We start from the raw sequence: 25,258 nt of genomic DNA, 5'->3' as shown, positions 1-25,258 counted from the left end.
GAAAATACAGAAAAACTGTTCTGTAACATAAGATTAAGATTTCAGTGTTCCACTCTTCAATATTTGTAACATAATTACTTATTTCCATGCAAACTGTGATATGTGTTGAAAATTTTGCAATTGAACCTAATTTTACTTGCGCAAAGCCTTGAATGGCGTATCTCTTGTAGCCGTGAATAAGACAATAATCACTGCTCACAAATATTGCAGCTGTAGATAAATAACTTCATCAGTTCATCCTTCTACCCATACATCACATGTCTCGAGATAAGTGACGGTATACATGTAGTTCCTTCTGGAAGATGCTGATGTGAATCACATTGGAATTCAATAAGCGAAACTGTCAATTTTTTCTTCAAAACAACAATTGGTTATTGTTAATTATTACATTTCTGCCACATCTAACTACAATTAAGCTTATGATTCTACCTGACTACCTTTTAAGTTGAAACGTTAAAAGCTTGTGTCTTTTAAGTATTGTGAGGGGCTCTAGACTGTTACATCTGTGGCTGTCAAAAGTTGAATGGCAACCAAACTTTTTAATATTGCTGTTTTTAACATCCCTAGGAAATATGCAACCCAACAGACATATGTACGTGGGGTATCCCAAAATTGTCTGGCCTCCCTAACTAATCTGGGATCTGTATGAAAATTGAAATGCAATATTTATATTTTTCAACAGAATCCTCATTGACATCAATACAATTGTTCCGTTGTTTCTCCAACATATTTAACTCGTCAGAAAAACACTGTTTGGCACATGGTCCTAAAATCTCATCCACATCAGTGATAATCTCTTTATCTGTCCCATATCTGCGGCCCCTGAGGACAGATTTTAATTTGTTGTAAGGCCAGAAACTCATGTAAGTTAAAGTGAAAGGGTACAATGTATATTACAGAATAAGATATTTAGTGTGAAAATAATTCTGAACAACCACTACAACAAGTATATATTAACTGGATAATGTTTCCTGGCAATACATTGAACAGATCTGAGTTATTCTGTTGACATGTACTTTAATATTTAGATCCTATCTAGCTCATAACAGGTCTATGTATTAATTAATGTTTTTCTCTGTCAAAACAATATTTCATTTACAGCATTGTGAAAGAATGCTCAATCCTAGAAAATATACTCTGAAACAAAACTTCTGCATAGCAGTCAGAAGGAAAAGACCGAGTGGACAAAGTCGTTCGGATGGGACGAAAAACCGCGGTCCCGTGTACACATTGGCGTGCACGTAAAAGATCCCTTGGCAGTTGGAATTCGATATAAGAGTAGGCCGTAGCGCCGCTGCCCTGGCAAAATTTCCCTCATAGCACACTGTATGGCGTATGCCCGTCTTCATTAGCCCAGGTTAGGAGCAGAACAGTAGGACGTTAAACCCCATTTCATTTGATTTTCATTTGTTGTGGATTCGATACACCTGGGATATCATTTCTGGTCTTCGTCGATGAAGCTTTAATGGAGTTATCTGCCTTTCAGCATCATATAATCATCAGATCAATGGTAGAATTACACACAACCCTATTTAGTGAGCGTTATCACAATGGCAATTCAAACAAATAATTATTTGATGATTTATACAGGATGATCGAGTTCATTAGCAATACTTGTAAATATATTTCTTACAAAAATATCTGATTTAAACGTGAGTGATAGTAGACATTTGGCCTTAAGCAGTATGCAATGAAACATGTCACATTATCACTTCATGACATAATAACAATTTTAAAATTGGATAAGAGCAATATGTAACCTAATAAGTGAACATTGAAGATAGATAAATCTTTTATCAACCAGGGGATTTATTGTTGTGTATAACAGTGACCTATACATTGCAATTGCAGCAGCTTCATTTACTGTTAAAAGTCCAAGGAGCTTATCAGGTCATGACATGAATACATGTATGTAAATTATGTGCTTGAAAATAAGATTTAGTTATTAGTGTTCATCCCGAGTGTTTGAATATTCGATTGCAGAACTCCAGTATTTGAATATTCGAGTACTAGTCTGATATTCAAATACTCTGCAAAAATTAAATTTGATCTATCTCAACCTTGAAATTGTAGCAACTTCAAATATTCTCTTCCAAAAAAGTAGGGGATATTCAGAAACAATACAAAACTGCGGAAATGCACTGCTGTTTTTATTATAGGTAACCAGTGTATGTTAATAACAGACCACTTGCCTACACATGAATAAACAGTTCATATGGGTGGCTTATCTGACGGCCCCATTTCACTCGCAAAGAGATACACTGTCAAAAGTGAAAATGGACGTTTTTGATTTTTGTCTTAATAATGAGTAATTGCTCCACCAATCCTCAGACGTTTAGCAATTCGTCGTGGCATGCTCCTAATCAATCGTCCAATCATGATTTTGGGCAATCTGACCTACTCCTCTTGCAGTACCACGGCCAATTCTTGCAGTGTTGTCAGTTGACGTCGACGAACACGTCTCCCGATCAATTAAACGTAACACACTAAAGCAAAGATACGCTAAACAGTACATGTAAATCTCATGCAAGAACCGATAGGAAAGCAAACATGGATAAGATAAACCAGCAAGCAGCAGTTTTCATAAATCCTTCCTTGATTGAAGTGTCAAATTTAACAATGAACCCCTCCCACGTGTATGGCGCTATTGCATGTCGTATGTGCAGCTCAGTGGTTCTGTTGGGGCGACAAGTTCTTCATCTGTGAACATACTCTCAAAGCATGACTATATATATGTCAAAAGTCCAGGGAACTGACATGAATAAATGTATGTAAATTACATGTATACTTATGTGCTCGAAAATAAGCTGAATTATCTCTGTTCTATATATTAACCCCCTGGCATATGACATCAGCATTTGTATCCTTTACAGGTTTAAATCTTATTATTTTAGGCTATACAAAGTAAATGTTGTGTTGGCAGGAGCCAAGACAAAAACATCCTAATCTTTTTATCATTTGAGGCTTGTCATAGTGGGCAATATTGATATGTGCCATAAAATGTAATGATAAAGTAATTGAAATGTAATTGACTATTCCATGATTTTTGGAATGTAATTAATTAGATTTCCATTACTCATTACTTTTGAAATCTTCCATTACTCATTACATGACCATTACTATAAAAATGTTATGATTACATTTCATTATCCATTACTGTTACCCTTGTCCTGTCGTTGACTTTGAATTTACACACAGTTTTACAAGTCTGATAATTAATGCCAGAGTTATTGCCCTTGATCACTGTGAACAATTTTGGGGACGATTGACTTTAAATTTATACACAGTGTTTAACTCTTCATTACTAACAAAAGAAAAAATAGGTGAGAACCCTTGTGGATGCTGATATGGGCATAAGTTTCTTTGCTTGGCAAACTATCTTTACCTTTTTTATATATAATGCAAATTAGAATTGCATTATAAATAACATTAAATTGAGTAAGCAACATGTCTTCAATTTTAGTAAATAGATAACGAATGTTGAATAGACCAAACACTGTATTGGTCCTTGATGGAACTAAACAAAGATAGCAATATAGTTTTTTGAAGTTTTTATTACCTAAACTTAAAGTCATGACGTGTAAATGGTGTGCCAAGCACATCGAGAATTTTCATCCAAAACCAGAATTCCCCAAATACTTGTTGGAATTCTGAAAGGAACTAAATATCCAGTCTTCTGTCCCAACAATCTGAGTCAGTAGGCCTTACCAAACAAACTATCATGATTCACAGACATTTAAATGAATATGTCAAAGTACTTGAAGAATACAGCATCAAGTTCTTAGTTTTGGGGAAGTTTATTATCCAAATTGGCAGACTATTCCTCTGTCCAATATAATGGTTTGCTAGTACCATAATATTAATAATAACAATGTTCATGGTCAAATTTTCAATGATGAATTACAAGAATTGCTGTAACGGAATTACCCTCTCTCTTGCTTTTAATTTGTGAATGTTGAATCGATATTGATTTTTTGACACCTGTACTTTGTCAAGCTGTATTTAATAATTGCCAATTATAATTTATTATAGAACTAGTAATGGCCTATTGAGTTTCAAAGTAATGGTAACATATGGACAATTGCTGTACAAGATGTAACATGAATATTTCTTTTAGGAAAGTAACTTTGAAATTTATTTATTATAAAAATCCACAAAACTCAGAGATACTGACAGAAACGGATTTGCTTCTATTCTAGAAACAAAAAATACAATTTAATCTTTCAAACATTTATTTTGCTCATCGAATAATAGATTAGATTTAATAGTATTTGGTGTCTTTCAGTCAGTTCATAGCTTTCTTCTATTTCCTCTTGTTGTTTCTGTTTTTAACTTAAAACAAATTTTACATGTGATGTAGGCCTACAGTATATAAGTTATGGGGTAAGCTCTATGTGACACTAAATTTACTGGTGGACTTTAGATTAAAGGTGTAAAATGAGTAAAAGGCACCAATTCTGCCTGGACCAATTTATTGTTACGACATCTGATGTAAACAATGCATGTGTTATTGGCACTGTATGATGTGCTGTCACACATACTGATCATGAACCTAAATGTCAGCCATCTTGCACAGAGTTAAAAGAAGGCTTTCACATTAGTGCCATGAAACAGATTGTAATGATCATTGTTTCAACTTATTATATTGTTTCAGTGGCATTTAATAATTGAACTCACAATTCTATTAAATACAATTACTTGTTATAACTGAGGATATCATCCTATCTGTGAAGTGACAAACATTTTATTACTGTTATTGAACTTGTTTCAATGCTCTAGCAAGAAAAGTTATCATATGATCTGTTTGAAATCTATATTATGCAAATTAATAAAATGAAGATGGTTATTGAATGTCTGTTTCACCCTGGGGGGTAGGGGATGATAAAAATATAGCCTTCGTATTTTCTGCATGTTGTAAAAAGCCACTAAAAGAATCCCTGTAATGTGGAAACGTGTTTGCCGTGCGTTGCGACCCGTGTCGATGGAGAGTGGAATCCTGGTAATCGAGTGGGGATTTGGCTTCCTAGCACGTTACTTTGGCCCATGGTTCACCTAGACGGGAGGTCAGAGTGACCCATTCTGATCAATCGGCTTTGGTCGTTTTATACTCAGTAAAATAACCTTTGTGTCCTAGTCACTTTATCGGAGAGCAACGGCTCGGGTCAATCAGCTTAGATAATATATTTATCTCTGGGCCATGCACTGGGTATCCTCCCCATGATAGGCAGGAAAGTAACTTGGGGGACGACGAAGGGTGAATTTTTAGTCTTATTTTCATGGATCCTCAATACAACCCCCTATCAAGCAATGAAAGATCATTGAAAAGACAAAGATCGATAGATGATGATGATGCCCTGTGTAGCTCATCTAAAAATATAAGTACATGGCCAAGGTTTCTCTTGATAGAGAGTACCTCTGAAGTTGATTTTTCCAAAATATCACCGTTTACAATTTCTAAAGGCATCACTTGCTTGGCCGGTGAACCGAAATAAGTCAAGAAATTGAAAAATGGAACAGTTCTTGTGGAATGTGCCAGAGAAAACATTCGGATTTACTCTTAAAATCCGAATCCTTGGCTAACATTGCCATCAGAGTATCGCCACATAAATCATAAATTCTTCAAGAGCTGTCATTCGATGATAGGACCTAGAAGGCAGCAGTGAGGAGGAAATGGTGGAGAACCTATCACTACAAGGCGTCACACATGTCAAAAGAATGAGACGTAACGATATGGTTATCCAGACCAGTACTTACATTCTCACTTTCAACCGTCCCAATTTGCTGAAATCTATTAAGGCAGGTTATTTGGATATACCTGAAGATCCGTATATCTCAAATCCACTCAGATGCTTTAATTGCCAAAAATTGGACATGGTAAAAATGTCTGCAGAAGTAAAACTACCTGCACTAGATGTGGCAATCCTGGTTAGATAGTGCTACCTGCTCTGCCGACTTTTACTGTGTAAACAAATAGCAGATTGTGTTTATTAAATGATGACTCACCTACTTATCTACATCCTGCCACAGCTTCTTTTTCTTGCCTTGATCTCACCATTTGCTCTCCGGCCCTGTTTCAGGATTTTACATGGAGGGTAAACGAAGATCTGTGTGGTAGTATTAAGTAACCACTTTCCTATCTTGATTTATAATAATGGTCCCTCTCTGGTTAAAAGACCTCAGAGGTGGAAGTTGCATAAGGCTGATAGGGCTCTGTTTGAGTCTTTGTGTCTCTTCTCTTTTGATACAAAAGAGTTAGAAGATGCAGATGAGCCCATGGCTTTATTCACTTCAAATCTTCAAGATATAGCTTAGCGGGCGATTGCAAACATGGTATAATGATGATTGCAAAGAGTGTGATCGTATCCTCAGACAACTTCAGAACCATCCTTCCATGGAGAATATTGCTGCATACCAAATGGTCCAGGCAAAGGCCCGTAAAACCATACGTCAAGCAAAGAAGTCTTCATAGCAAGCATATACGTCTCGAGGATCTATTCCCATACCAGATCGAAGTCGTAGGATAAAAGGTTAAAGTAGTGCATTGTTAGTTAACTATCTAAATGTTGATAATACCACGTTAACAACACTTCCTGATATTACTAATTGTCTGGCCAGTTCATTTTCATTCAATTCGTCATCCAATTCGTCTGATGCCTTTAGAGGTATTAAACAACAACAGGAGAAAAGGCAACTTAATTTCATGTCCCACAATGATGAATGTTATAATGTTTCTTCATTTCAGACCTCTGTGATTCGTTAAAGAGAGCTTGGGACACTGAAACTGGTCCAGTTGAGATACACTACCAATTTTTAAAACATCTACCTTTTCCAACACTTCTAGACCTATTGGATCTTTTTAACCAGATTTGGGTTGTGGCACTCTAGAGGTCATAATTTTTATCCAATTTTAAAAATGTTTAAATTTATCACTGTTATACCCTAATGATGGTTGAGTTCTAATTTGAGTTCTAAAATCGGACCAAAACTGCCTAAAAAAATTGGCCGCTCCTTGTACGCAAATAGTGTAAAAGTATGTCATACCAAGGTTGTGGACCCTCACAATTATTGTTATCCGATTTTGCTGAAACTTAAAATATATGTTTATGTCCTAAAGATCTTGGTTCCTTTCGCTATTTGTGCATATTAGACCATAACTTCCTGGATTACGGCCACTGATTTTACAAAAATTTGTGCTTTTTAGTTTGTGAATTCTCTAGAGGTCACAATTTTTTATATGATTTTAAAAACCATTTAAATATATCCTTAGTCCACCATAATGAAGGGGAAAATCAAAATGAACTGGCCGACAAAATGGCCACTCTTTGTACGCAATGTGTATAAAAGTATGTAATACGAAGGTTGTGAACCCTCTAGAGGTCAAAATTTTTATCCGATTTTGATAACTTAAAATATATCTTTATATCCCAAATATCTCAGTCCCTTTCGATATTTGTGCAATCAGACCATTACTTTCTGGAATATGGGCCCTGATTGTATGAAAAATCGCTTTTGTTTTTAGCTTGTCTTCTATCCATCTCTTGCAAAATGTAACTTCCTGGATTATGGGCCCTGATTGTTCGAAAAATCAAATTTTTAGCTTGTGGACCCTTTAGAGTCACAATCTGTATTCAATTTTAAGGAACGTTTAAGTCTGAATTTCATAAAAACTGACCCAAACTGCCGGACAAAATGGCCGCTCCTTGTATGCAAATAGTGTAAAAGTATGAAATACCAAGGTTGTGGACCCTCTAGAAATCACAATTTTCATCCGATTTTGATGAAACTCAAAGTGCACATAAGGTCACCAGACGAAATTGTCTGTCCTTATAGCCAGTGGTCACTGTATACACTTTACGGCAAGCTTACAGCAATCTGATGAAATTTTTTTGACATATTAGTGTTTTAGTATCGAGCACCCGAAAACGCTTTTGGCCGGTGACATCACAGGGACCACACATACAATATACACTATTAAGGTCTTATCACTATCCATACACATCACCAGTCGACTAGTGTGTATTGACGGTTCAATTAACATGTTTACTGACCTAATCATTACCTGATTATAATTAACTACGTGTAAGCTACAAATCACTATAATTCAAAGCATTTTTAAGAGCTGACCTTTCTCGTCTTAAATTATAATAGTTTACATACTTTTGTAACTGGAATATATTAGATTGGAGTGAAATTTAAAATGACACATTATCTTTGTGTTGTTGAAAGTTGTGGCAATTCCAGCAAAAAAAAGGAACATAATGTGCCGTTGATTCTCTTCCGTCCAAAGTAAAGACATTCTTGATCATGAACATACCCTATGCTGCAATCAACATAAATCACCAACGAACAATATTACACTCAGCTATTAATTTAAAATGGAAACAATTCCAAGCCGATTACATTGCCAGTGTCAGATTGAAATAGAAAGGTATAACGGTGAGAGGAGACGGTAGGACAGATACACCTGACCACAGCGCTAATTAGTCCAGGTAAGACTTAATTCGTATTTATCCCGTTGCAAAGTCAAAAAAAGAATATTGCAAGGTTTGTGTGAACCTATATCTTTGATCTGGCCGACATACAAAAGATAATTACCTAATCACCATTCTTAATGTGTGTGTAAAATAGCTTTGTTTGATATCCTCTTCCACCGAGGTGATATCGCAGACAGTATTCTTAATTCCGCCAGTACTTTTAACATCGAGATGTTAATTAATTTATGATCTTATGTCTGTGCAACTTTTAGTTGGTATTGATTCTGTGTAAACTTGCATAGACACTTGCATTAATACACAAATATAGTTGGTTGCCAACAAAATTAATTGGCCCAAATTTTGTTGTAGGTCTACTGTTAATTCTAACGTAGTGAGATATTTTTCCTATTTCAATTTTTATGATCTATTTTAGACTAATACGTCAAATCAAGCTCACCCAAATTCGGGTGGTAACCTTCATCTACTTTGTATCTACTTTAAATAATTTTGTCTGAAGTATATCAGATCTATTTCAACTATCGTATCAATTTGACGTAATATAATATCTTTATTCATGTCTTGTTGAGCAGAACAGTAGGACGTTAAACCCCATTTCATTTCATTTCATTTCATGTCTTGTTTTTTAATTTATAGCTAACAATAATTATTATGCCAAGAAAAAAATATTCTTATAAATTGAATATGTGTTCAGAGTTTTCTGTGATAAATGTTAATTATAAAATTATGATTATTATTGTTTCTTCCAGGTTTGAAAACAAAATTGATGGCATCTCTATTGGTGTGCTGGGACAATGAAGCCGATTCGACGCAGTTTCTTTGTCAATCACATCCAGAAGTACCGCTACCCAACCAATTAATTATTGTACAAGTTTACTGTTGGTTTACTCCAATTTATTCTGATCAAATCGACACATGGAATATGGCTACAGCGACTGTTCTTATTATCGTATTGTAAAACAAATCCTAAATTGTATCTTAAATTAAAATAAATTACCAAACAAATTATTCCGGGGTCAATTGTTTTATTTATTTAAGGAATCAGCCAGGCGTTAATGAATACATATCCCTCCTGTACATAGGTAATTAAGGAATAAGCATTCCGAATATGAATTCGGTCACTGTGACGTCACTGGCGCCTGAGGGGATTAAGAGTGTTTTCGATAATTGGCAAAGTTGTTTTTACGAGAGGTCTATATTTGTGACTTAATTTTAATCTGATTGGTGGGACTTTACCGTAAATTGCATATAGTAACCACAGGGTACAAGTACAGAAAATTTTGTTTGGTGACCTTATGTGCAATTTCAAATATATCCTTATATCCCAAATGTCTCAGTCCCTTTTGATATTCATGAATTTCAGACCATAACTTCCTGGATTATGGCCTGTGATTGTACGAAAAATCGCTTATTTTATAGCTTGTTCTCTATTCATCTCGTGCGAAATGTGGGTGTGTCATGCCTGGCAACTGCTGGTTTAACTATTATAGCAAGAACGACCATCTTTTTTTCTAAATCATTCTTACATAATGTTTCTTTAATAAACATATTTATTATTGTCATAATGATCGGTGTATTGAGAGAAAAAGAAGGTTCAAAATCAGTGTATTCATAATATAGATTTATATTGATTGGTGTTAACAAGTAAATATAAAACAAAATAAGTTTTATGTATCAACCAACTAGTTACAAGTATTGTTACATGTGCCACATCATCATCTGTTCGTGTCATATCTATGTTATAAATATAAGTAGAGTTTCATTAGCACGAAAGAAATCAATGACAGCACATATGTTACAAGAACAAGGGATCATACTTCAAAAATTTTAAAAGTTAAGAGAGTCGCTTTGAAAAATGTCAGCTCAGTATTCTTATCAACTGGCCATGAATGTGGTAATAGATCATTTTTTAATATTTTCAAATTAGGTTCAGGAATGATTATTTGCATTTTGTAATTATTTTGGACTAACGATAGATTTTTCGGAATCAAATTCAATTCATTGTAAAAAACTTTAATTAGATGGAAACTGATTTTGTTAAAGATTGTTACATTAAAATCGTTAAATATGTAAAGTTTTAACATAGTTTTTACTATTATTTACACATGGCACACAAAATTTGAGAAGTGGTGAACCAAAAAAAAGTGGGCATGAGCGCATATGCATAGTGGGGGGTAAATTTTTTGTTTAACACTTTATTAAAACAAATCTCATTAAATCACTAAACATTAATCACACAAAATAGAAATGTAGAAATTGAGTCTATTTGACTGAAATCTTTTTTCATGCATTGCTCTTAATTTCATACATAAAAAAAAACCCATTGAATTAATTTACCTCAATTTTGAAAAAATGCAAAAAGTCCTTTTTGTTATTGTAAGCTATAATATTTTTATAATTCATTTAGTAAAACTAGAGGTTTGATTGTAATTTTCTTAACAATTTCGCTGTATTGTTGTTAGTGGGGTTTGAAAAGTCATTTTTGGCATATTTTGGCGATTTCCTTCTTTTTGCTTCTTTAGAATCAGAATTTATCTTGTGCATCTTATCTTGTTATAATAATTAGCAAGTAAAAAACAATTGTATAGATATGGTGTCAAGATTATGCTCTATTCTAATCAAAAACTATAATTATATTTGTGACACATAAGTCAAATGGTTAATTTGATTGATCAAGACTTTGGGACAGTTCTCTTGAAGAATCCTTATCCAGCTCCCAAGTTTTCCTTTCGTAAGAGTTGCTTTCTATGCTATGGCTGTTTTTTTTGGTTTTTTTGTTTTTTTGAGACAAAGCTGCTATGTGGGCTTATTTTTACCCTTTGTAGGACTATCTTTAAGACAGTCTCCCCTGCCTGCATATTGGATAAAGGTTAAAGATACATTATGGGAGATAAGATAAAGAGATGGCAGTTCTTGCTATAATAGTTAAAAACTAGATAGTGTAAAGGTAATTTGCTGAAAATTTCAGTCAAATTGATCCACTATGAGCCGAGAAAGAAGCGTGTGAAATTTTTGCATAGTCTTGGTCATCATAACAAAAACCATTAATATAAACAGCATAGTCTCGATTATCCACTTTTTTTTGATTTAATTATCAATGGCCGTTAGCGGCATATAGGAATCTAATCCAGCCAACATCGAAGGCTAGCCTTGACATCGAGAGTTTATTATGGTCTGGATAAGTTAATTAATGTCTAATTGATAATTTAGATAACATTTCAGGCCTAAAGAAAGACTTGTAATAAGCAGATTTTGCTCTTGCATAATGCATGTTTAATTATTGTCCTATCTACATGTATAATAATAACTACATGATAGCTGTTTTACAGTCTTCTTTTTCATGCACAAGTGTCCTGATAAATATGGGAGACCAAATGGGACAAGATTAATGATTTGTGTTTCTATATTCCAGTTTGAACATTTTCTATATGAAAGCAATATTTTAAACTAATTATTGTTTTTTTTCTACATTCTGATGTCAACATTTCATGCACGAAATCAACATTTTAAACAAGAAATTGACTTTATGTTTCATTTTCAGCATTTTATAGGAAATATTTTTATATCTTTAAATATAAAAATTGAAAAATAAAATAAACTAGAAATTCTAGTCTATTTTATTTTTCAATTAGAATGTAGAAATACAAATCATTAATATTGTCCCATTTGGTCTTCTATAGATAAAATATGCACATAAATCATAGACCATTCATTTGAATTATGTGTAAACCGATATTAAAAAGGTCATTATATTATGTATTACATCCCACTTCTACTCGTTGCCAATGGCAACCTTTGATAAAACTGTCCTGTTTATTTGCAATACATGCATAAAAGTATCCGTGTATCAGAAATGTACAGAAAGAGTACTGTTCATTTCTGATACACGGATACTTTTATACCGTTTTAGATACCTATCAAGCAATAAGTAGCGGATGTTTAGTCCGACCCAGATCGCAATTGATTACGATGGCTCTATACAATGTACATGAAACAACTAGTCAAAATCATCGTCACAAAACAAAATGGGGGGAACTACATGGCAGTTCAAAAACATATACAATGACATTAAATTAACATAACAACATATTACAAAAATCAATTATTATACATATCAATTGGCATCTATTTCATAATTTGGTTTGATTTATATTAATATGCAAAATATATAAATTAGAATATTGAATAATTATTTTAATTAATTGTGATGATAGAAAGCGTAGTTCTCTTGCTGGACACTTCACAGGCATTGAAAATAAGCAGGATGAAAAAAACGCCTAGAAAGTCATAAACTTTATTACAAATAAATTTCAACGGAAGAACCATCCGCCGATGCATACTTTCACCAGGAATGACCCACGTTTCGCATTTCCTTTACACTACATTTAATAATATCGCAGTCCTCTACGCCATAGACAAGTTGTTTTGACGATGTGGTCTAAACAAACACGTGATTGTTTTCCGCTCAGAGTATCATAGCAAGACGCACGTGTAAATACTACTCAGGTCGTCTCTCCACTGCGAAATCATTCTACCATGAAATGTAACGTGAGGCTCAGAAAGGGATAAATAATGAAAGAGAAGAAAGTATTTGTCACTTTTCGGTTGAAACGACTCGATAATAAATACTATTTTTCACATTTTGCTTCACAATACTCGATAGAAATGTGATGTAAGTAACTTATTAGCACCTTTCCTTGGTGTATCGGTGATATTCACCGATACACCTCGGAAAGTGTGCTAATAACTACTACATATCTTTTTTCATCAGGCTTTGGCTCAACCTTGAAATTATCAATTGAGGTTATACATGTATAGTATCAGGCAAAAAACAACATAGCCCAGTTGTTTTTAGTTGCTTCATCAGAATGACTTGCATCTTTTTCTGTATGTCTGACATTGAAAAATGCCCTGTTCAAATTACATACCTCTTACAAAATTGGATAGTCAGCGTATGAGTGGACACCCTGTCTACACATTAATTTCCAATCTTATTGAACTGATAAGCATCCTCTTAGATATAATTTGGGGGCATGGGTGGCCGAATGGTTAACACTAAAGACCACTACACGCATGCGAATTATTGAAATAAAATTGAACGATTAGAACTGCTGCAGGACGAAGGGCCTGGCAAGGAACAGAGTCTAGTGTATTGGACTGTATGAAACATCGTGGTACTGTGTACACTTTGCCATGAACATAAACGAACCCTTCTCAGTGTGGCAATGGAAACCGGTTTAGTAGTGGTGGTAATTGCCGCATGAATATGACCATATCCAGCTTAAGCTAGAACTGCGTAAAAGCACTACTGATGTGTTTCGCTACATCAGGTCAATGGTCACGCCTTGTCACGTCAAGAATCAAGTAACACCATGAAATATTGTAACAATATCAAGGTTAACAATATTGTTATTTGTACAAATTATTGATTCTATATTCATAATCAAGAAATTTAGCAATTAATGCAGGTTATTTTGATACGTTAACTGATCTATAGATTGATATACATGTTAGTCATTTACAATTTATTTGTCATAAATGTGTATCATATTTGTTAACCAAATTAGGTAGTAATCCCTGTCAATATGCGGGATATTTTGCATGTCCATAGGGATAGGCACCTATAAAAGAGGGAGCGAGGGCTAGAATACTTAGATGATCGTATGATGTAGTGGTTTCCTGAGTCTAGCCAGGCTGGTTAGACTTTTACAGGAGTTGAGAGAAATATGCTAATTTTATACAGTAAACTTGGCATAAGTCGGATTTAAGTGGACTGACCAATTTTATCTGAGTTAAGCGAAGATCTGAGTTAGCTGAAGACCAAAATTCAATCTTAGCTTGATTAAAAATAAAGTGCAAGAGCCGGATAATAATTGATTCAAAGGCACATTTCAAGCTTTTGTTCGTATGTGGGAGTAGATAACTTCCGTTTTGTCACCATCTTTGAAAAATGTCCAAAATTTTCCCAGAAAGTGTCTCGTACAGTAGAAAGCGATTTTCGAATTTGTTTGTGGACAGTCTACTAGCCACAATTTTTATCCGATTTTGATGAAACTTGAAATATAGGTCTATCTCCCAAAGATCTCGGTTCCTTTCGATATTGGCATGTATCGGACCATAACTGAATGGATTATGGCCCCCGATTGTACGAAAAATCACGTTTTTAGCTTGTGGACACTCTAGAGGTCACAATTTTGATCAGATTTGATGAAACTTGAAATGCATGTTTATAACCTGCATATCTTGGTTCCTTTTAATATTCGAGCATATTGTACGAAAATTCGCTCCTTTAGCTTGTGGTCTATCTAGAGGTCACAATTTTTATTTGATTTAAAAAAAACGTTTTAGTATATCACTGTTACACCCTAATGACGGTTGAGTTTGGATTTCTTGAAAATCGGACCAAAACTGCCACCCCTTGTACGCAAATAGTGTAAAATATGGTACATCAAGGTTGTGGACCCTCTAGAGGTCACAATTTTCATCCGATTTTGATGAAACTTGGAATGCATGTTTATATCCTAAAGATCTTGGTTCCTTTCCATATTCGCGCATATCAGATAGTATCTTCCTGGATTATGGCCTCTGATTGGTTGAAAAATTGAATTTTTATTTGTGGATTCTCTAGAGGTCACAATTTTTTTTCCGATTTTAAAAAACGTTTAGTTGATATATCACCATATCTTATATACTTTATAAACTTTATATACTTATTCCTTATACCCTATAAACTTTATATACTTATTCCTTATACCCTAAGGATGATCCCTATTGTTTTTGATGCTAGGTGCAGAGCCACGCCAATTTTTTGTATTTCTTTGTTTGTCATCTACAGGCCGCATTTCGTAACATATCATATTGAAACTTTGCATACTTATTCTTTGTACCCTAAGGAACATCCCTATCGTTTGGGGTGCACGCCCAACCCCCAGGGGCAGAGCCACGCCCATTTTCTTTTTGCGTGTCTGTGTGTCGCTTACAGGTGGCCGCATTTCATATTGAAACTTTGCATACTTATTCTTTGCTCCCTAAGGAACATCCCTATCGTTTGGGGTGCATGCCCATCCCCCAGAGGCAGAGCCATGCCCATTTTCTTTTTGTGTGTCTGTGTGTCGCCTACAGGCCACAATTCTTAAGTGAGCATCTTGAAACTTTACGCACTTATTCCTTATACCCTATAGATGATCCTTAATGTTTTTGGTGCATGCCCGATCCCCAGGGGCAGAGCCACACCCATTTTTTGTATTTGTTTGTAGTCTACAGGCCGCATTTCTCAACGATTCATCTTGAAACTTTGCATACTTATTCTTTGTACCCTAAGGAACATCCCTATCGTTTGGGGTGCATGCCCAACCCCCAGGGGCAGAGTCACTCCCATTTTCTTATTGTGTGTCTGTGTGTCGCCTACAGGCCACAATTCTTAATCAATCGTCTTGAAAAATATTCGTATGAATTCGTTATACCCTAAGGATGATCCCTATTGTTTTTGGTGCATGCCCGACCCTCTGGGACAGAGCCACTCCCATTTCTTGTATTTATTTGTTTGTCATCTACAGACTGCAATTCTTAACAGATCATTTTGAAACTTTGCATACCTATTCCTTATACCCTAAGGATGCCCCCTATTGTTTTTTGGTGATTGCCCAACCCCCAGTGGCAGAGCAACACCCATTTTTTCTTTGTGATTCCTAATGGATTGTCTTTGGATATGTATTCCTTATAGCCTAAGGACGACAACTGCATGTCCCGACCCCCAGGGGCAGAGCCACGTCCAATTTTTGTGTTTATCGTTGACAGGCTGCAATTCTGAATGGCAACTTGTACTTGGCATATGTATTCCTTATAGTCTAAGGGTGTAAACTATTGATTTTGGTGAATGACCCAACCCCCAGGGGCAGAGCCATGCCCAATTTTTGCCTTTAGCGCCCGAAGGCCACAATACTGAATGGATTATGTTGGAGCTTGGAATACTTATTCCTTATACCCTAAGGACGACAACTTCCGATGTAACTTTATTTCTAAATATTTGAAATTTACGCCATTGTTCTGAATTATTTGATAATTTTGCTTTCTTGTGAAGTCTGTTTTTCTGTCTTAGTAGTTTTCTCAAGTGGCTGTTAAACCATTGAGGGTCTTTTGGCCAGATAGTCACGTTTTTATGGGGCACAAATGTTTTTATTCCATTAATAATTACCTCTGAGAAATTAGCAGCAAGAGATTCAAGATCCTGTTTGTTTAAGAACAGTGCTTCCCAGTCATAATTAGAGATAAATCTATTTAGGCTATCTACATCTAGATTTTGGTATTTCCAGAGAGTTCGTTGTTATCTATGGAATTTCGGTTTGGAGATGTTAAGATAAAGGACGATTGGGCTATGATCACTTATGCTACAATCAAGAATTTCAATATCTTTTATGAAATCAGGACAGCTTACAATAGCTGGATACGGGTAGGGGAATTAATCACTTGTTTAAATTCTAAATTATCGATAAAGTCATGAATCTTACATTAAAATCACCTGAAAGGACAGTGTTAAAATCAGCGAAATCCTTAGTGAAATTAAAACTATCTTCAATTAAATTCCAATGGGAATACTATCAGAGTGTGGGCGGTAAAAAGTGCCTATCAGAAATTTATCTTTTGCATACCGAACCTCAATCCACAGAGCTTCCAAACTTTTAATTGTGAGGTCATATCTTGGTTTGAAGTGTAGGTATTCTTTGATGTAAACTGCTATACCGCCACTCTTACAATTCTCGGGGTTTAGTAGGATCGGTGGATTATAACTATCGATTGTGATATTAGTGAGATCAACCGAGTCATGTAGCCATGTTTCCGAAAACGTCAAAATATCGAACTTTATTAATTCCAATGAAATTTCATCAATTTTGTTTCTAATGCTTTTTGTATTAAGGTGGAGAACGGAAAGGTTAGGTGGACCTGGATTCAGGTGAACATCGTTACTTAGTTAAACTAAAGCAATCTGAAGATACAGATGACTAAAACATAAATCAACGAGACGAGATATGAATTCATTAAAAGAAACGCCCAGAGTTGACAGCTTATTTTGCGGTGTATCACGATTTAAAGATACCATCATTGACATTTAGTTATATGATTTAATGTAACATGTACACTGCAAGATTTTAGCGAACTGCCAGCTGTTGTTGAGATAGGAAAAAGATGACAAAACTGATCCTCTAGACTGATGACAGACTATTGATACAAATTTGCAGGAATACAGAACACAATAGAACATGAAAAAATAATATACAAATAATCAACTATAATATTTACAAAACATAATGTAGGACACATTTTAAAGGAGGGTCCTCGAGTTTAGCAGCATGTTGTTTTGAAGGTCGAACAAGGGTAGTGTCTTTGGTGTTATATGAACTAACCACGTGTCTTTCTCAGACATCTACTCAATGCTTATGTGCATCTGCACCAAAGGAGATGAATTAGGGGGTTTGTCGAGAATTACGTCACCATGTCCATATTTACAAGCTGGACCTACGAGTGTTTAAGATGATACATTAACTAGTGATAGTCACGGATGGTTGATAAGGATCAGGATAAGTTTAGGTGGACAGATATATAATTACCAAAATGATTGACAAATATTGTGGTACTACGTAGTAATTTGGAGCTATCATAACTTCCTGGATTATGGCCCCAGATTGTACAAAAATTGCTTTTTTTTTTTAGCTTGTTCTCTATCCATCTCTTGCAAAAGAGAGTGTCTCTAGCCTGGCAACCGCTGGTTGTCCTATCCGTAAAACACGTAATTAAATTTTCTGTTAAGAGTTCCGCCCATACATACATGTAACTGTCCTGAGAATGGCTCTTTCACTAAAATAGTGTAATGGGTACAACTTCTTAAATTTTAGATTGGCCAGATCTAGACTTGTACAGTTAAATTTTAGGGTTTTAAATACCGGTACATACAATGGTGGGACATTTGATAAAATTCTGAATTTGATATTGTACTACATCGATAAAAAGATAAACACACCATACATGTATAATTCAAATGTAATGATGCAAGCTATTTTACTTAAAAGGGAAAATTTCAAGATTTTGTTGGGGTTTTTTTTTTTGCAAAAATAGTTTGTAGATATTATTTGCTTTGGGTTTGTCAGTGATAAGTGACATGTAGATATTATTTGTTTTGGGTTTTACCACTGATTTAAATCAATACTGATAGTGAACATGTGGTGGGTGAAATTAGTTTATTTAACATCTAAAACCATGCAATTGATATCGCAAACAATATGGACATGTGGTATACAGTTTTCTAGTCTTCTAGCAGACGACTCCCATTTTCACCATAGAGATATAGGTCATGTGTACAATTTTACTCATTCTGATTGGTCAGTTTATGGGACTATTGGTGATGATTGAATGAGCCACATCAGCAGGTCAGTGATATAAGTAGTGTGTTGTCTTTATTCATATACCACATCAGCTATTACAAGAATAGTTGACAGATCAACCAGATAAACAGACACTATGAGTGAAAAAGCAAAGATTGATAAAGTAAGATTGTTTTCACTTTATTTTTAGTTAATTGATTATAGTTGTATGTACATAGACAGTTAAGTGTGTGTATATCAAGTACTGGTAAGAGGTTTACAGACATTTTATAAGTTTACCTTAAACTTTAAGGAGCTAGACATCGGTGCCTTGGAAAGCTTGATTGGTTGTAAAAAGAATAATTTTCAATTTGATGTGATTTGACTTATGGCTGTACACGTTGCACATTTGAATTAGGTTGTACGGAAGATTTGTAAAACATAGGTGCAAAGTCATCACTGGGACAGATTTAACTTGTAATTTGAGAGTTTCTTTTAATGAGTCTAAAGAATATTATGCTCTCTAAGAAAATCAGTGCTTGTAATTTTGGTACTATAATAAAAAGAAAATCAGAGCTTCAAATTTTGGTAATAATAAGAAAATCTGAGCTTGGATATTTGGTAATAAGAAAATCTGAGCTTGGATATTTGGTAATAACTAGTTTTAAAGGGTTATTTTTATTGTTATATTATTCAAAGTTAACTAAATTCATTACCCATTTTATATTAATTGTCACTATTTTAATGAGATAAACAAATGTTGTCTGGTTTTATGATAAATTCTTCAGTAAAATGAAGTCTCTGTTCAACCCACTTTCCTCTCAATTTATACAAGTTAATTTGACTCATAAAAATGTTTAATGACATGCACATGCTGTGCTTTAGATTATTCACATGACATGATATAGTCTTCACATATAATATTGAGTATGAGCTTATTTATGAACCAAATGTAGACATATTTCTTTATGTTGAGATTTAACAGATTTTGTGTTCAACATTCAAGAATTTTTCTCTTAGACACAAAGTTCAAAATGTCAGGCACTACCTAGTTCCTGTCATTTAACATACATCTAAAACTGTTATTTCCCTGCTTGAAAATAACACATTAGATCAACCTAATTCAACACTTCATTCTGAACTAATTCCAAAGGGTTTAGCTGTCAAATCAGTCAACTGAGCCAATACTTATTTCTCTGTTATCTGTTGACACCCAATAGTCTAACATTATTATATTAATCATAAATTTGTAAAGATTGTCATCAATGCTGCTACTTGTTCTATACCTCACAGCCAAATAAAAAATACATTTCAAAATTATTTTAGTATTAACCAACAATGTTATTAATGTAGACTATTTTTTCTAAATTAATAAGAAATTAAACAGCATAATATAAAGGTTAAAAGGTAGTTTTAAGAAGATTGCAGGACAATTATTTTGTTTTATCTAAGAGATAAAATATGTAACACTTTGTTGCTATTTATGATGGCTTACAGTTTATTTATGATATAATATAACTTGTCTTTTGATCAGAATTATCTTAATATATACTCTTCAAAAAAGTAGGGGATATTCAGAAACAATAAAAAACTGTGCAAATGCACTGCTCTTTTTATTAGAGGTAACCAGTGTATGTTAATAACAGGCCAATTGCCTACACATGAACATAAACAGTTCATATGGGTGGCTTATCTGACGGCCCCATTTCACTCGCAAAGAGATACACTGTCAAAAGTGAAAATGGACGTTTTTGATTTTTGTCTTAATAATGAGTAATTGCTCCACCAATCCTCAGACTTTGAGCAATTCATCGTGACATGCTCCTAATCAACCGTCAAATCATGATTTGGGGCAATCTGACCCACTCCTCTTGCAGTGCCACAGCCAATTCTTGCGGTGTTGTCTGTTGACGTCGACGAACACGCTCCCGATCAAATTAAACGTAACACACTAAAGCAAAGATATGCTAAACAGTAAATCTTATGCAAGAACCGATAGGAAAGCAAACATGGATAGGATAAACCAGCAAGCGGCAGTTTTCATCAACTCTTCCTTGAAGTGTCAAATTTGACAATGAACCCCTCCCAAGTATATGGCGCTATTGCGTGTCGCATGTGCAGCTCAGTGGTTCTGTTGGGGCGATAAGTTCTTCATCTGTGAACATACTCCCAAAGCATGTCAAGTGTCCATGACTATTTATCATATCACAACCTGCATAGGTATTTGCATTTCAATATCCCCTACTTTTTTTGAAGAGTATATAATGAAGTTGTCAGTCCCATATGCGTAGGGAACACAAATTCTTGAATGCACTGGATTTTGTTGTTATATAATATATTATGTAGGATTGTGTGTGGGGCTGTGTTCAAATGAAGATACTTGGTTGACTTCTTCATTCTTGTTGAAAATAGTTGAATTTTAAGAATGTATTTACTATATATACTATAAGTATTCTCAATACATGGACTATTTTCTATATGTTATGCATACTTGCGCACAGCAATTCGTCTATTCAAACCTGGAGCTAACTGTAGATAGGCAGCCTAAGTTTTGGATGTATGTTATGTTGTCAGTAGACCTGTTCTGAGCATCAAGGATCATTCTCTCATACCTGAAATGAGATATTACAATATGAGTTATATTTGTAATAGATATCCACCAATAAATATAGATAAACTGGAGAGTTTTAGTTCTCTGGGTTACACATTTGGATATCATATTGTTATTGTGAAAGTTGTTAGATGATAAAATTTACTGTTACCATAGAAACAGCTACTATTAAAATGATAACATTCTGGACCTAAAAGACATGGAGTACATTCCAAAATGTATTTAAAATGTTTTTAAAATGATTTTTTAAATGTAAATAATATTTTAAGGTATGGCAAGATAATTGTAGATTGTGATACTAATTGGGGGTCTGTGTGTTTCAAATTATTCTCCCAGATTGAGAGAAGACTGTATTAATGGTCAAAAGTTGCCAGTCCGACATTTTAAGTCTTTATGTTGTTAAAGTTCTCCCATAGCTTTGAAAAAAAAAATTGTGTTTTTATATTCAGATCTAAATATCAGGTCTAGAAACATGACAGCTTTTTTCATTTTTTCAGATTTTGAAAAATAAAACCCCACTTTGAAGTTGATAACTTAAAACAACAAACTAAATAAACTCCTTATAGATTTATTATTTTAATCTCACTATAAAATATTTATATACACTGTGACTATTATTTGGACAATTAAGATAATTGAGAGGTGGGGGATTTAATAACCTTTAAGGCATGTTATATAATCATGTTTGTCCATAATAGTATATAAGGCAAGCACAGATAATAGTTAGATTTCCATTTTTCTCAGGGTGTGTTATCATTAACTTTGGCTTCTCCCAGTAAAATAGAAATATTTTTGATAAAGATCAATCAACAGACTGTAACCATTCAAGTACATCTTTTTTAAGTATAGAAAATTACTTATCTATCATTTTTAAGCATCTCTCGCATTAAAATCATCCACCCAAAAGTAATGAAAAATTTGAGTGATTCATTGCCTGAAACTTTAGTTTAAGGAGCTTTAGTGCCTTTCTTGTAACCTATTGTTTATTATTGTGTGCCAATATATACCATTCTAAAATCTATGCCTTCTACCACAGCTTCAAACAAATTTTTAATGGAACACTCCTTTGTAGCTTCTTCATACAGGAATGGACATAGACTTGTCGCTAACCTGGAGGTCCTGTGTTCGATCCCTGCATTGACAGAGAAGGTTCATCAGGATTTTCCGGCGTGGTCCCTCCTTGTCAGTGGTGCAGGAATGAGGGCCTGGCAAGGAACAATGTATAGTCATTCGGATGGGATGAAAAACTGTTAAAGATCCCTTGGCAGTTGGAATTAGATATAAGAGTAGGTCATAGTGCCCCTGACCGGGCAACATTTCCCTCATACATGTAGCACACTGTATGACATATGCCCGTCTAGTTGGAGTTGGAGCAGAACAGTAGGATGCTAAACTCCATTTCATTTCATTTATTTAGAAATGTTTCATGAACGAATGACTGACTCCATACATATTCTTTTGATTAAGACAGAACATGATTTGCCCATATGCTGAAGACTGAGATAGCCATTAGCAGATCTATTAACAGACTTCCTGTATTTTGTGCTAGTAGCTTAATGAAGGTTAGAAATTCTCCTTTCTGGAGGGTGGGGAGGGACAGAAAACTGGAGGCTGCTACACATACTTAAAGAGATATTATTGAAATTATCAATAAATATTCTACTCTTATATTAATGTATAAAATTTTGTATTGGTTTTGTAAGTTCTCAAAAGGATTTATCACACTTTTACTCCTTCTAACTTTATTCTTTATTCTGTATTTTAGGGGACAAAATCAATGGCACTATGAATAACGATTTTTTATTCATTTCAACATCTTGATTTGATTTTAGTCATTTCTTGAGTACACGTTTGTTTAATAGAAAGATGTGATTGGGAATATACATGAATGTCATTGATTATTGGAGGGAGACGATCGACTAATTTTACATGTAATACCACTATTTGAATATTGTTCTGTCATCTGTAAGTGGACGTCTCTGATCTTGGAATAATTGCCTTCTTCACGATGCCCAAGTCATATATATACCGTCTTTATTTTATTTGACTTGTTTATCATTTATTGGCTTGTTATGGCTGAAGTTTTAGCAGTGATGGTTAGTTATTTTCTAATATTAATATGGGCATTCTTTGAATCTAGTGTTAGAAAAATTACTTGTGTGTCCATTTGAGAGAGGGATGGGGTTAACATCCACTCGGCATAAACTTTAACTACTGGTATGTCATTTTAGGACTTACATGGTGTACTTGTATTTCAATAATTCGCTTGCATACAGGGATCTTTATATGTGGGAGAAAACAAGAAAACTCATGAGGTTAGGAAAGCTGCCGTATTCCTTGCTGTGTAAAAGCATGGGATGCAATCCATGACTTGCATAGATAACAGGTCTTATAACTTGTACACTTATTAGAACACTGGTGTTGTGCATGATAGATTCAATGGGTAATTGAAGTGATAGATTTGAAATGGTTTTCAGAAGCTGAAGTTACATATAGCAGAAGGAAACCATGTCGCAAGAGATACTAGCAAGATTACCTGATGAGTTATTTATATCCAAAAGTAAGATAGTCATGTGATCTGCCTAGATAACTTTAAAGTGGTATATATGTGTGTCATCTATGATCATCATAAAAATCGAGTTGAGAAATCTTTTTTTTAGCTTTTGGATATTACAGTAGTTTAAGAAATACATGTATTTTGTGTTGACTTAAGGGTGGTATATTTTATATAGTCCACTTCAATAATTTGTTTGAGAAGTGCGTCTACACATGATCAATTTTGATAAATAATAATGTAAACATAAAGTGATATATAGACAATATATCTTTGGTAGGCTCAAAGTAAACTATAACTTTTCTCTACCTAGTTATTATGTCTATTTCTATCTCATACATGTATATCAAATCCCTGTAATTGTCTGTCACATGAACTTTACCACATGTCAAATAAAATCTAAACTATAACACATACTTACATGTATGGAAGAACAATTACTGATTTATTTAGGCGAATTTTCGAAGAGTATTCTCTTGGAAACGTTGCCTAAATAAATCAGTAATTGTTCTTCCATAAGTATGTTTTATAGTTTATTATTCTATCCAGTTATAATGTAAATGCATCTAAAAGATTAAATAAATCTACATAATTTATGTTCACTATATTTCGTACATGTGTAGATAATTGTAATGTTCACACAATTGTTACGAACAATGCATGCAGTGTACAAATAATTCAGAGTCACATTTTGAGTGGTCTAGAACAAAACAAAGCATTAAATATTTTGATGCTGATTCCGATAATTGGTCAAATTGGCCAGGCTTAGGTCCCAACTGTACAGGAAATGCTTTAATCTACAGAAGAAAACAAATTAATGATTTTTTTGATTTTTTTTAGGCTCTCAGTTAAGCTAGAACACCATTGAGAACCTCAATCTTGATTGAGGAGAGGTTTTTATCATGCAATTGTCAGCTGAATATTGCTCCCCGTGATTTTCATGCTTTATTTTATAGCATTGACAAGTGGTCAAAACCCTCTATGCAATTGTGTATACTACCTAGAGTCAAGTCCTGGCTTTATAGACTCTAAATCTTGTACTAAGTGTCTCTGACTTACGAATGAAAGGAATTGCTCTCCTTATCATTATATTACTCTCCTTTACCAAATCTCTCATCTTGTCCAAACTTGGGGTGTCTTTTTAGTTTTTAAGAGAGCAATTTCTGACCTTTGAAAATTAAGGAGAGCTCTTATCAGCTCACCAGCCAAATATAGAAATCAATGGCTGCCAGATTTTTTTATTATT

At 34.3% G+C, this 25,258-nt stretch overlaps 1 protein-coding gene across 2 annotated transcripts in view; it reads left to right on the top strand.

Annotated features, from left to right (window-relative positions):
- The window catches only part of LOC126811747 (bifunctional 3'-phosphoadenosine 5'-phosphosulfate synthase), a 40,801-nt gene that overhangs the window by 1,903 nt on the left and 13,640 nt on the right, over positions 1 to 25,258 (top strand). The window contains exon 1 of one of the 2 annotated variants that reach the window (XM_050537627.2): positions 18,873 to 19,031. The exons of the other annotated variant lie outside the window; for it this stretch is intronic. Coding sequence (XP_050393584.1) covers positions 19,005 to 19,031 — 27 coding nt within the window. The 5' untranslated portion in view covers positions 18,873 to 19,004. Of the gene's footprint in view, positions 1 to 18,872; positions 19,032 to 25,258 lie in introns of those variants that run through there. 2 annotated transcript variants of the gene reach the window in all.

This window comes from Patella vulgata, chromosome 2, assembly GCF_932274485.2.
Source record: "Patella vulgata chromosome 2, xgPatVulg1.2, whole genome shotgun sequence".
Taxonomy (NCBI): Eukaryota; Metazoa; Mollusca; class Gastropoda; family Patellidae; genus Patella; species Patella vulgata.
Note: the sequence above shows the minus strand (reverse complement) of the source record. Positions and strands in the feature narration are given on the sequence as shown.